This window comes from Pithys albifrons, chromosome 19 (assembly GCF_047495875.1).
Source record: "Pithys albifrons albifrons isolate INPA30051 chromosome 19, PitAlb_v1, whole genome shotgun sequence".
Lineage (NCBI taxonomy): Eukaryota > Metazoa > Chordata > Aves > Passeriformes > Thamnophilidae > Pithys > Pithys albifrons.
In genome coordinates, this window is record NC_092476.1 from 7,879,557 (window position 1) to 7,893,039 (window position 13,483).

General features: G+C 43.3%; 1 protein-coding gene across 1 annotated transcript in view; it reads left to right on the top strand.

The window, feature by feature from the left end:
- Positions 1–229: 229 nt before the first annotated feature.
- Positions 230–13,483, top strand: part of SEC14L1 (SEC14 like lipid binding 1) — a 42,442-nt gene continuing 29,188 nt past the window's right edge. The window contains exons 1-2 of the mRNA XM_071573617.1: positions 230–341; positions 2,644–2,735. Coding sequence (XP_071429718.1) covers positions 2,673–2,735 — 63 coding nt within the window. The 5' untranslated portion in view covers positions 230–341; positions 2,644–2,672. The remainder of the gene's footprint in view (positions 342–2,643; positions 2,736–13,483) is intronic.

The window sequence follows — 13,483 nt, forward strand, 5'->3', positions numbered from 1 at the left end:
CTGTGGCCGCCTCAACCCTACGAGTGCTCAAGGCCAGGCTGGACGCGGCTTGCAGCAACCTGGGATCGTAGAAGATACTCCTACCCACGGCGGAGGGTGACACAAGACGACCTTTGCGGTCTCTCCCAACCCAAACCACTCTCTGACCCTCCCTGTCCGCCTCTCCCCGCTCGCCGTGGGGCAGCTCCGCGCACGCGCGCCGGCGCCCCCGCCCCTGCCCGGCACGGCGCATGCGCGCGGGCCGCCCCCGCCCGGCACGGCGAGCGACGGGCGCGGAGCCCCCCCCGAGCAGCGCCGGCGGCGGCGGAATGAGGGGACGGGCGGTGAGCGCCGGGACAGCGGTGAGCGTGGAGAGAGCCTGGGGGTTGCGTCCCGTCCCTTACCCTGCCCACCCCTCCCCTGAGAGCTGCCGCGAGTTTCCCATTGTCCGCCCGCTCCCTGCCGGCTCCGCTCCGCGCTGGCCGCGGCGAGCCCCGAGGAGCGACCGGCGCTGCCCGTGGTGGTGGTGGTGGGTTCAGTCGTGGTAGTGGGTTCCGTCGTGGTGGTGGGTTCGGTGGTGCTGCCGATGGATTCGGTCGGGTTGGTGTTGGTGGTGGGTTCGGTGGTGCTGAGTCCGGTCCGGTGGTGCTGGTGATGGTGGGGAGGGGAGTCGCAGCACTGGGAGGGCGGCCCCGGACGGATCCCCCCGGGGCAACTGGGTCATGTCACAGGTGTCCCATCCCGTCCTGTCCCCTCCCAGCGTGTCCCGGATCCCGCGGGGATGTCACAGGTGTCCCGTCCCGTCCCCTCCCGGCGTGTCCCGGATCCCGCGGGGATGTCACAGGTGTCCCATCCCATCCTGTCCCCTCCCGGCGTGTCCCGGATCCCGCGGGGATGTCACAGGTGTCCCATCCCCTCCTGTCCCCTCCCGGCGTGTCCCAGATCCCGCGGGGATGTCACAGGTGTCCAGTCTCGTCCCGTCCCCTCCCGGCGTGTCCCAGATCCCGCGGGGATGTCACTGATGTCCCCCCCATCCCGTCGCGTCCCTTCCAGGGGTGTCCCGCCTCCCCCGGGACAACGCGGAGCTGTTACAGTTGTCCCCTCCTGTCCTCTCCTGGACTGTGCCGCATCCCCTGTATCCCCCTGGAGCAGTGCGGGGCTCTCACAGTTGTTTCCCCTGTCCCTTTCCAGCATGTCCCGCATCCCCCGGGACAACGCGGGGCTCTCACAGGTGTCTCCTCCTATCCCATCCCGTCCCGTCCTCTCCCGGCATGTCCCGCACCCTTTCTGGTCTGTCACTGATGGCCGCCCGTCCCCTCCCGGCGTGTCCCGGATCCCCCGGGACAACGAGGGGCTCTCACAGGTGTCTCCTCCTATCCCATCCTGTCCCGTCCCCTCCCGGCATGTCTCTCATCCTTTCTGGGCTGTCACTGATGTACGCCCGTCTCCTCCCGGCGTGTCCCGGATCTCCCGGGACAACGCGGGGATGTCCCGGTGTCCCCCCATCCCGGGATGTCCCGGCTCCGCCGCGGCGGGAGGAACGCCGGAGTTTCTTTGTTGTGTAACTCTTTATTTTCCTCTTTGCCCGGGGATTACAGAGGGCTTGCGGCTGTTTGTGCTGATTCAGGTGGTTTTCTTGTAAAATGCAGGGTAGTCATGGGTAAATTCCGCTCTGGAATGTGATGTCGGAGAACTTTCCCGCTGCTCTGGGGGTGGTTTGTTGGTTCCTGCCGTGTCCCGGGAGCCGCCGAGCCCCGTTCGGAGCCGGAGTCGCTCCCGCAGCGCTGCAGGAACGTGAGAGCGCACTGAGGACACAAAATTAAAGCGAAGTTACTCTAACAAACCCATTTCTCGCCGAAATGACGCTGGCTCTCAGCCCGCGGCTCATCCGCGAGTGCTGCTGCCAGGATTTTTCAATAAACGTAATTGCAGTCGAGAGAGTTCGGGTCAAGCCGGGGAAAGCAGAAGCGAAGCCTTTGGAATAACTCCTCTCTGTATTGCCAGAGAAATTTTTTCTGGCCGTATAGTGGAATTCTTGCAGTTTCTCCTGTTGTTTTTTTCCCCCAGCTCTCTCATAAGTTTCTCTCTCAAAAGTTTTAATTAAATTTATCTGGCGATTATGAAGGAATGCTCTGAATCGCTGTGCTGCAGTGATCCATTTTAAACATTTTTGGTTTTTTTAACCTCCTCTTGTGTTTTCTGTATTTCTTTTTTTCCTTTTTTTTTTTTTTTTTTTTTTTTTTTTTACCCAGTCCCCATTCAGCGTGAGCTTCTGAGCAGGGCAGCCCACATACAGTGCTGGGGGACTGGGAAATGCTTCCCTGCCTGGCGCTGGGATGTGTCAGTGTTTGGTTCTCAGCAGCAGCACAGGAAGTCTCACCATCCTGACGAAGAGTCATAAACCCTGTTAAAGACGTGTTACCAAAAGTAGACTGAAAATGTGCTAATTTTATGTTGTCCTTAGAAGAAATGATAAGTCATTTCTGACAAATATATATATATATTTAGCTATTCAAGGCCCCCTTGGGTCTTAAAAAAAGTCATGGAATTGTGAAGGCTTTCCTGTGGAATTGCTAGTGTGGTACCACGCACAGGATAATTGTATGAGGAAATTGAAAATGGCTTCCTACGTCTGACAAATGGTTTTAAAAATTTCTTTTTCAGGTTTGAGTTGATCTCCCCTAACTGCAGCAATGGTGCAGAAGTACCAATCCCCCGTGCGGGTGTATAAACACCCTTTTGAGTTAATTATGGCTGTAAGTATTAGTTTTTGCTGTAATTTTCTTCTTTGACAGCCCCTTGTATTGCTGAGTACTTGCTGGGCTCTTTCATAGGTAGTGTAGAATATACAAAGCTGAAACAATATGTAAAATATGAGATGTATGTGTTTTGATGGCTTCTTCTCTGCCCAGAGTATTTTTTTACATAATGTTTTCCTTTTTTCCCAATGTTTAGATATAATTTACAGATGAAATTTACAGATGTATTTGAAAGTTAGAACAAAAGTAGGATTGAAGTGTCCTGCCCAGTTGATTACTGGAAACAAACTCTTCTAGAATGGGAGAAAGTGTCATGTATGTTGATTAAAAGATTGTTGTGGTTGTATCTTCATTGGTGTAGAGTTTACAGGACTAGAGAGCACAGAGAAAGTCATCAAAGCAAGGATAAGCCTGAATGAAAAGGGAGAAAGGATCCTGGTGATACTTTGATGTAAGGGAAGAAAAAGCTTTCTAGGGAGTCCAGAGAGATGAACAAAAAGCCTTTTGGGAGTGTGGTTGATAATTTGTGTGATAGTGTTACAATAGTGCTGAAAAAGAAAAAAAATTCTAATTAGGTTCTGTCTTTATTAGGTTCCTTCTCTTTTCTACCTCTTCCCTTCTCCCTCCCTTTTTTTTTTTTTTGAAAACAGAAAGTAATTTGACATTTTAGTCTATTCAGCTGAAGCCACAGCTGTGGGGCTCTCATGAGTTACAAAGAGCAGTTAAGGAGCTTTTCCCTGATAAAAACAGTTTAAACTAAATTGTAATCTAAATAATAATTGTTTTATTTCACTTGCTGAAAATACTATGTCTAATGGCCTCAGAGGAGAGTTTTAATAGTGCTCATAGTGTAAATATTTAGATAGATCACATGGTTTGGAGTGCAGAGTTCCTTACAGAAGTGATCCTTCGCAGTCACAGGGCAAAAAAAAGGATTAGGTCACTCTACAGGGAATACTTCCATTCCTTTTTATCTTATTCCTAAAGCTGCCTCTGGTATTACACATGTAGGTCTTGCTCCTGCAAACACTTCAAGGCAGAGAGTGGTTATTTTTCTGAGCACAGAAGAATCAGACTGTGGTATGTTTAAGGTCTTTTAGGACCTTGGTACACTGACAGCTGGGCTTCAGGCGGTTTCTAATTTAAATGTGATGGTGTATGTAACTTTAGCCTTCAGTGAAGTTATACTGGCTCTTAGATTAATCAGCCAAAATTGCTTTCTTGGACAAAACTCTCTGGCTGTTTGCTGGACTGATGAGTCTTCACCTCGCTGTTGAATTGAAGGCAAAAATCGTCTCCCTTGAGTTATCTCTTCAAGGATATCTTGAGTCAAAATGCTGATACCAGGATTTTTCCACAACTCTTTATTGGGTGTAATTAGAAACACTTCTGACTATTAATATGAACTGTGAGTTCTCAAACTGTTCTGTGTCTTGGGAATAATATTTGAAGAATAATCTTTAGCAAATATTAAGCCTTTCCTTACCTTAAGGCTTTTCTTTGGAGAGAAAGAGGCTGTAGTACATATGCAATTAAGATAAAATAATAGTTGGAAAATTAAAAGTGAACTAAGAGGAGAAGAATGTTTATAAAAAGAAACAGCTGAACAAGATCCTTTCTGGGTCTGAAGTTTAGATGAGCGATAATACTTATGATTTATTTAGTCTATGTCAAGGCAGTGAGTTATCACTTGAACTTGTTCAGAATGAGCACTGGATGAACATCCTCCTCCTGCTATTTCACTTCTGTTACTGATTTTTAAAACTTGTAAAATTCCTGGGGACGATCCATCAAAACTGTCCATGTATTTTGTAGAGGAGAGACAAATTCTGTAAGGAGTATAAACAGTATATGTTAGCTTGATGTTTTGTTACTGTTTTGTTGCAGTTTTCCCTTGGTGGAGTAGTGATTGCATCAGCAGCTAAAGTATTTCTGGAAGGAATATTTGTGTCAAATTTTGTGCTTACCAAAGTGGAAGCACTATGTTGCATATTCTCAACAAAAAAGTGCTATAATGTTATTTTAACAATGCCACCAGTCTTCTGAAATGAGGTACATGGCCTGGCATATACTAAGCTTGAATTTAAAGCATCCAACTGTGACTTAATAGTATGTTTTATTTGATTTTTCTCTTTCCCTGTGTCTCTTTTGCATGCAACCTTTGAGAGAAGAACGTGTCTTCAAGTAGAGGTTTAAACCCACAGATCTGTCAGTGAAAAGCCTTTGTCTGGTCCATGTGGCAGCAGAGTCCTGTGTGCTCAGTTGTCTAACAAAAATCACTGTTTCTAGCCTGGGTCTTGTGTGGGATCTCAACTCTGTTAAGGTGCTGAGTCCTTTTAAAAATTTTGTTTGGCAAATTGTCCTTCCTTTCCTGGCTTTTCTATGAAACTGGAAATTAATTTTATAGAGTAGTAATGAAGTTCACCAGTGTCAGTGGAGCCCATGTGGACTTCACTGTGAAGATTTCCTGGATGATACACAGAATCATAGAATGGATTGGGTTGGAAAAGACCTCCGAGATCATCAAGTTCAACCCTTGGTCCAACTCCAGTCCCTTTATCAGATCATGGCACTCACATGTTCCAATTAAAAATTGGAGCTCATTAAGTCAAACTAATATTTAGCCTTCAGATGGAGAAATCAGCATTAAATTCTTGTCTATCAGCAACCAAGTGAATGCCACTTGCAGAGTGGATCATTTAGACTACAAACTTCCTATTTGCCCACTTTTCCTTTCCTGGGTTTCAAGGAGGTACTTGAGGGAGAATGGAGCACAATCAGCATTCCATTCATGCAGCTCTAGTGTGTTTTGAGAGAACTTTGTTCTCTCTGTGAAGTGTGAGTGCAGCTCTATATTAAGACAAAAACCAGAATTTAATTCCACTTTGATCTAAGCCAAGATTGACAAGACAAGTGTTTTGCAGACAATTATGATATAAAGGCTTTTAAAATAGACACAGTCAGAATTCTTTTCCAAAGTTGAATTGATGTTGAAAATAAGTTTCTCTGCGATGCTCCTCCACTGAAATCCAAAACTCATCTGTTGAACCCTGGTGTGTCTCTATGACAATGAATTCAAGGCATGAATCCTCATCCCCCAGATGTGGGAGGGCACTGGTGAAGGTGCTGTGGTTGGTAGAGATCAGGAGGTCCATTACTGAAAGCTTCTTGCCTTCCTTCATCATTAAGGGCCAGCTAAGTAAAATCTAGTACAAGCCACTTCCCTTGGAGATTTCCTTCTACTGGCAAATTGTGTGGTTCCAGATAATATCAAAGATGCAAATCTTGTAAGGAAACTCTCTCCTGAACTTGAAAAGATTCTTGAATCATAGGCTAGAAATTACCATAGTTTAGTCTGACACACCTAACACAGGCAAGATGATTTCACCAAATATTTTCCGAAGCTCACATGATGATTTTTGGCTGTTCTGTGGCGTGTATGTCATAATTAACTTCCTGAAATCTCTGTGTTAGTGTTATATATATTTTTTTAAAAAACCACCCAGACCAACAGCTTGCACAGCTGTTCATCAGGCTGAATAGAATCTTGCCTGGCTTTTCCTCCTGTTCATGCTGGAGTTTATGTAATGCTGGAAGCAGCTGAAATGTGGAAAAATGGCTGTTTATTTAGACTCACTTGTCAAGTTACCAAGGTTGAATATACTGGAGAAAAACTGAGAAGCTGCTTTTATAAAACTTCTAAAGATTACAGATTCAATTTTTTTATAGTAGCTTAAAGAGGTTTACACTTAAAGTAATACAGGGACTTTGCTGAATAAGTAGTTCTTAATATTAAAAGGCAGTTAAGAACTTGAATCTTCCTTAACATACATGAGGCTAAAATTAACTTTGGAGATTCACAACTCATTTTCAGTCTGACATACTTTAGATAATTCCCCTTGAGTTTAATTTCCAAAGTATATTTAAATAATGGATAATCAGCTGCAATGACATTCCAAGGGTGGAATTTATGCAAATGGAAAATAAATAAGATTTTGGAAAAAAATACACATTGAATTGAACCATTGACCAGAAGGAGGGGTTTTTTTTCAATTTATGGAAGCTCTGTGGAAAATGTATTGCTCTTCAGCCCATTTAGCAAAAGACCTATTTGCAGCCACAAATTACTGAGTTTCAGAAATAAATGTGAATTTAAAAAAAAAATCGATCTCGCATTTTTCCTTTGTTCTGATGGAATATCTAAAGTATCTCAAGCATAAATCTTTCCTAGTAGGTATAATGTGTAGTGTCTTTGATTATATTATTTTAATGGTTCAAATTTGCTGCTTTTGGACAACAGGCTGCCTGGCTTTCTGTGGTTTTACAGATCTGAAAAGAAATAGTTTTTAAGGTCTGTCTCATGAATTAAAGTATCCCTAAATTACAGATAAGTAATAAGATTGCAGATGGGTCAAACATGCTTCAGTGACAGAGTAGATTAGAAAAAAATTATCTGTTTTTTCATATTGACTAATCAAAGTATGATCCTTTGATCTAGATTGTAATGAGCTTCCTGATCATTTCCTATTATCTTTTCATTATAAAAGTTACTACTTTAAAAAGTAATTTAAAAATCCCCCAAACTGTATCAAGAGCCACACCTGCTCATAAATTCTTGCAATTTTTATTCCTTTCAGTCTCGTTTCCTTTTCCAGGATAAAAATGCATTCCACACATCATGTGAAGAGGGGCTGAGAGGCTGGTGAGAAAAAGGAAGCTCTTCTTCAAGTGCTTCTAAAAGCACAAAGTAGGCTTTAAATATATAGAGAAGGATATAAAGGATTTGTCTTGGATACTTAAATCCCAGGGAAGGGAACAGCCCAGGTGTCCACTCCCAAAACTGCTTGGCTGTTTTCCTGTCTTGTAGAACTCCCAGACTCTGATCTCCTTTGCTTCCTGCCTTTGTTGGAAACTCAGGCTTGTTTGCTGTTGGAAATGTGTTGGTAAAACTGCGGTGGAGCAGAGCCTTGTATGGAATTTCTGTTTTTATATGGAGTGCCCGCAGTTTCACTGGAGGTTTGCGTTGTTGATGGTCTCCTGTGTCTGCACATGTTGTAATGAACCAATGACTATTTGGCCACTTGTTTGGAATGAGCCGTGGGTAACAAACAAATGTAAGAGTTCACTTGAGCACTGGGGGAAAATATTGACTTAGTAAGCTGCTAACGGTGCAATTTACGTGTTATTTCATGACTTACTCTTAGATATTTCCATGCCTGGCTGCTTCCTGCTTTTTTTTTTTCTTTTTGTGGGCAAACACATGACCCGACTGTAGCTGACAGCTGCAGTTCTCTTGTTCACCAAACCCTTTTAGTCAGTTTTTAACAACTCTTTTACACTTTAAAAGCTAAACCCCCACTACTGTCGCACTCTGAAAGGTGTCAGTAGAAGAAAAATGTGTATCAAAACCGTTCTCGTTGCTTTGTTCTGAAAGCACCCCAAGCTTTTCACCCTTTGCAGGTGTTTTGTCCCTGGTGTGAGATGCTGCTGCAGGTTCTGATGATCAGCCAAGCAACGTTGCCTTTGAGTTAAAACTCTCAAAGAGGTGGGAGTCTGGCAGGAAGGAAGTGGTTTCACATTTTGGAGAGTCCTGGACACACATGGTGCTACAGTTACAGTCTGGAAAAAGTGTAACTTCATGCTCATGGCCTAACGTGTGGTTAGCCATTAAAAAGAATGTATAAAAGCCTTCAAAACCCTGTGGGTAAGAGTTGGGGTATTTTTTGTGTGTTAATTAGAAAAACATATTCAATGAGAAGCCAGGGGTTGCCTAGAGATCAGAATGAGGTGTTTTCATATCTCATGGACAGCTACATGAACCTCCAGTGTGGACAGTCTGTGCTGCCTGTTCTGTGGAGCTCTTACACTGAGGAATATTTCAACTGCTGTGCATTTTGGAAACAAGCACTTCATGTAAAAGGAAGTGAAAGGAGATCCTGAGGGACTGGAGGCAACTCCTGAGCACTTTCCATAAACCACCTTCCATCAGAGTCCAGGTTTTGGAACACAGAATTGAAGGGGTGGTCTTGTAACCATGATTACTTTTGCTTTGCACATAGTTTGGATTCAGTATGTGTCTGGGATGAAGGCTGGCAATGTAATCTTTAAACTGTTGCAATCTGAATGCAGAATGAATCTTTTAAGAATATGCAAGGAAATCTGTTAATTAGCTGAAGTTGAAATTAATTACAGGTTAGTATTAAATGGTGTATTTTTTTCCCCAAGTGAATTTGTCTTCTGATTTTTCATGTAGTTTAAAATTACTGTGGATGTATTCTAAATGGAGAACTAGGCTGCTAAGCTGAATTATTAACTTTTAATCTCATTTTTGTGATAGAGTTAAGACAGGTCAGGTTAGCAGCTGATGTAAAATGCTAAGTTAGGCCTATTACGGGTAATTTAATAATTTGGCTTTCTCACAGTCCATTTGCAGCAGGTTTCAGTCGTCATCAGTCACTGCTGGTTGAGGTCAGAGCCATGCCAAGGACCTGCACTGGTGGAAGATCCAGTGGCAGCATGGTTGGAATCTTGTGGAAGAAGCATCTGGCATTGTCTGGGCTCCACTGCAGTGTGGGGCAGTGCTGCCAAGAGACCACAAGCAAACAATGAGCCATCAAAATTTCTCCAGAGTTCTTGGCTTTTCTCTGCATTGCTTTGCTCAAGTAATGCTGGTTTCAGTTCAGTCCACAGAGGTTTTCAGCCTGTGATTCACAGGCTCTCTGTTCCAAGGGTTAGAGGAACATCCCCAGCTATGTGGTTTCCCGTTACAGCTAAGCTGGTGTTCCAGGTTGCTGCTCTTGCTTTCTTGCACAGACACGTTCATCAGTTCTGGAGACAGGCTGGTCACCAGCTGTCCTGGAGGAAAGGAAGATAAATATCTTGTCGGCCCAACTGCTGAGCTCCCTTGTGGGAGCAGGTGCTCGTCCCCCCCGTGCTGTGGGTGAGCTGGTGGCAGCTGGTCCCAGGAAAGAGCGAGTCAGCAGGGCCTTTGTCAGTACATGTTGCACTGTGGGAGCCCTTGAATCCCTGTGGAAATAATTAGGGATCTGCAGTCTGAAAAATGCAGGAGTGGATTGCTCTAACAGTAAATGAAGGGGCCATTAGAAACTTGATTCAGCAGTCTTCAGGTATTATTTAGCAGTGCAAAGTACTTGCAAATTGTGCCTAATGGCTCAGAGTTGTGGATTCTGTGAGTTCCTTTGGCATAAAGGGGCATCTGTCTTTACCTTAGAAAAATGAAAATTAAAAATTTACATTTCATATGCTCCAACTGGACCATGTGTGAGTGGACTGCTGGTTTTGCTTTGTATTTATGTATAAAACTTTATATTTCTTAATCTTGGTTTCCTCTTGAGTTTTAATTTATGATAATTAGATTTGGGTTCTATATATCAGCAAATTTAAAAATAAAAATGTCACAGGGCTGTTGGAACTTACTGTCTTTGACAGCAGAGGGATCGTGGGAGGGAGCAAAGGAAAGCTACCCTTTTGTATTAAAAATTATTTTTCTATTTAAACTTGTTTAATTCTTATATTATGTGTTTGGATTCCCTTAAAATAGCATTTTGATGCTTTGTCGTGGTCAGATTTATGAGGTTAAATATCTGACTCCATAGGGTTATGAATTACCTGTTGGATAATTGCAACAGTTTCCATTCTGACATTATTTATATTCTCAAAACTTGAGTATAGATGCCTTTTGAAATATATGCAGATCAATTTGTGTAGCAGTTGAAAACTGCATTGCAAACCTCAACATTTCAGCCTCTCTGATAATTTTCTGCCTTTCCTGCTGCTGCTGTAATATTAGATCATATCGCTTTGGTAATAATAGATCTCATTTTGTGAAAATGAATTTTTCCCTGGTGATGGTCAGGATGGCAATGTGCCATTTCTAGTTGTTTATGCCACAGCAAAAGGAAACAGTTTCCTGATGAGAGCACTTCCTTTCTCAAGTGCTTTGTGTCTCTTCATTTAGTGCAAAATGGGAATGCCAGGGACATTGAGTCCAGTTCAGAAACATCAGTCAGCAGAACCTTTTCCAGAGGATGGTTTTTTCCCTGGCTATTTCATTCACTGTATAAATTATACTACATGATTGGCAAAACTGTCTTTGCTGTGCAATTTGTTGGCTTGTAGATAAATTCTTCATTACTGAATCCATGGCTCTCTGAAATTACTTATTTCTATTGAAGTGTTTCATGGTCTGCGTGGTGCAGCCACTGATGTTGTAATGAACAGGATTTAAAGCAATTTCACTCAAACTTGTTTGTTCTGTGCTGACTAAACCGATTCATGCTTTTGTTTACCTTTCTTTGCTGTAAAGGAGGGTAAAGAACAAAAATTGATTCTCTATAATGCATGATTTTAATAGCTTTTTAGAAAACAATCAAATGACTCTTGACTGTTCTTTTTTAATTGGCTTTTGAACAGAGGTGGTACCTTTCAGTCTGTATTTTGTTGGGGAGGCAGATTCAGGGGTGCAGAAGCTGTACCACCTTACCATGCCAGTGGTATTACCTGGTTATTGAGATCTGAATGATATATTTGGTTTGGGGAGGGAAGGGGATTCTGTTTGCCTCTTAACAACAACCACAGAACTGAATTGCACCATAAAAGGCCTCTGTAGCTGGAGTGCTGCATTTCTGGCAGTGGCCAAGGGCAGTAACTGCCTCTAGGGGAGAGGATAAGAGTGAGATAAACATATGGTAACACTCTCTTAGGATACTCTCTCATCCTCCAGCAATGTGTCTTGACAGCCCTTCTGGTCCAGAGTGTGCTGTTGTCTGTAATAGCATTGCATGTGCTCGATTTCTTGTGCCTCCCAATTCCTTTCTGGAGCTGAGTGAGCTCTGTTGTGACACCCTGCAGCAGGAGTTAGTGTTCCATGACATGCCCTGTCAAGAGATGGATCCTCTCTCTGGAGCCTGGCTCGGGCTCACTCAGCCTCACTCCTGCTGCTCCTTGTGTTGGAAGGGGCAGTAAAACCCAACTCAGTTCTCAGTGCTGCCTGCCCTGGTGGATCTGTCAGGTGTCTCCCTCAGTTTTTAAATACTCATTTGTCATGGTGTTGAGTCTTAGTCTGTTTGGTAGTTTATGATTTCACATGAGGAACCCCTGCTCTGTACTGTTGTTCTTCCACCATCAGGTTTTAACCTTTTTAAGGATCTTTGGTACTTCAGACATGGATATAAGGGAAAGAATTTTTTTGTTACACTTTACTTCCTAGCTTAAGAGGTAAATAGCCTGTAGGCTCCAGACCCTATCGTGCTGCATTTTGATGACATTGCATTGGCATTAGTGAATGGTCAAGATTTAATTGGTGTACTTCAAAAAAATAATTATTGGGTTTGCTTAATAGAGGATGGCTGCTTTCTGCCTGAAAGGTGATATCTTACTGGTCCAAAAGCCAGACTGAGACCTTTATGGTTGAGCCGTGCTGTTTATCTTGAATTATGTCCTTTTGGCAAAGCTCAGTGTACTGATTACGGTCTTGGAAGAGTGAAATCACCAGTGCAGGGCTTAGAGACCAATTGCCTCTGGGCAAAATGAAAACCTGGTGGGTGAAGTCTGAGGCAATGAAGTCAAACCTGTTTCACTGAACCTTCATGGGGGGGTGGGGGGGATCTTGCTGGAGATCAGGAGTCTTTGTTCTTTGTGGTACTACAAGTCTTTAACCTCTCAGAAAATGGTTTAATGAGGAATTCTGAGCCCACACTGTAGCAGTGCTTTAGTCATCCTTTCCTCCTCCACTCCTAAATTAGATTTTGTCTGCACAATAATAATTTTATTTAAAATAGCCTAACGTATTCCATGTGTAAAACATGTTTTAACAGACCTTTCTATTGGAAGTGGCTGATTCTAAGACCAGACAAGTGACGAATGCTAATTATAGGGCTCATAAAAGTGAGACTTAAGTGTGGTACAATAGAGCAGTAAGGAATATTTGACTGTACTAAAAATAGATCCTCAGTGGACACAGTGGGATTGCAGCTGAATTTTAAAGTAAAACTGACTGCAGAGGAACCAGGCACGCAGTTTGGTTAACTGGAAAAGGAAAGGGGAAGCCAAGTACCAAATTCTGCTTTCACTGTGACAGTACCCTGTGCCTTCGAGATGCCTGTTGGCAACACAGAACACAGTTGTGATTGTTCAGCTGCTGCAAGATAAATAATGGTTATTTAAAAGAAACAGAGAGACAAGCTTAATGGTTTACAGAGGGTTTTATGTGTGTCTCTTAAAAAAATTTCAAAGAAAGGTAGGTTCCTGTGTTATGCAAAGGTTTGTGTATTACCAGTGTTGAAGAGAAATAGGAAATGCTTGGGAATAGCTCACATTCCCCAGTAATCACATGCTGGTCTCCAGGCATTTAAGCTTTCACTGGCCTGTCGCCAGCCTGTGCTGTGATGCTCTTTTGGAGGTCAGTCTCTTCTCTATAGTATTTTAACCTTGAGCCAAAACAGTCGTGTCCTGTGCAATTGGGGTCAGAAGCCAAGTTTTCTATCGTAGGAACTACTGAAGTTAACTCTAATTGCAGGGCACATTCTGTCAAACAGAGTGCTGTGCTCGGAGCTACGTGGCCTCTGGGCCAGGCTGATTTCCATCTGTCTTGCTTGGAACATGGGCAGGGCAAATAATTTTTTTCTGAATATAGAGAAGTTTTGGCAAATGCATTTAATATAAACAAGTTGCAGTGAAATTGCAAGTCCATCTGGTATGGCTGTTGCCCCCATTGGGTCAGGTAA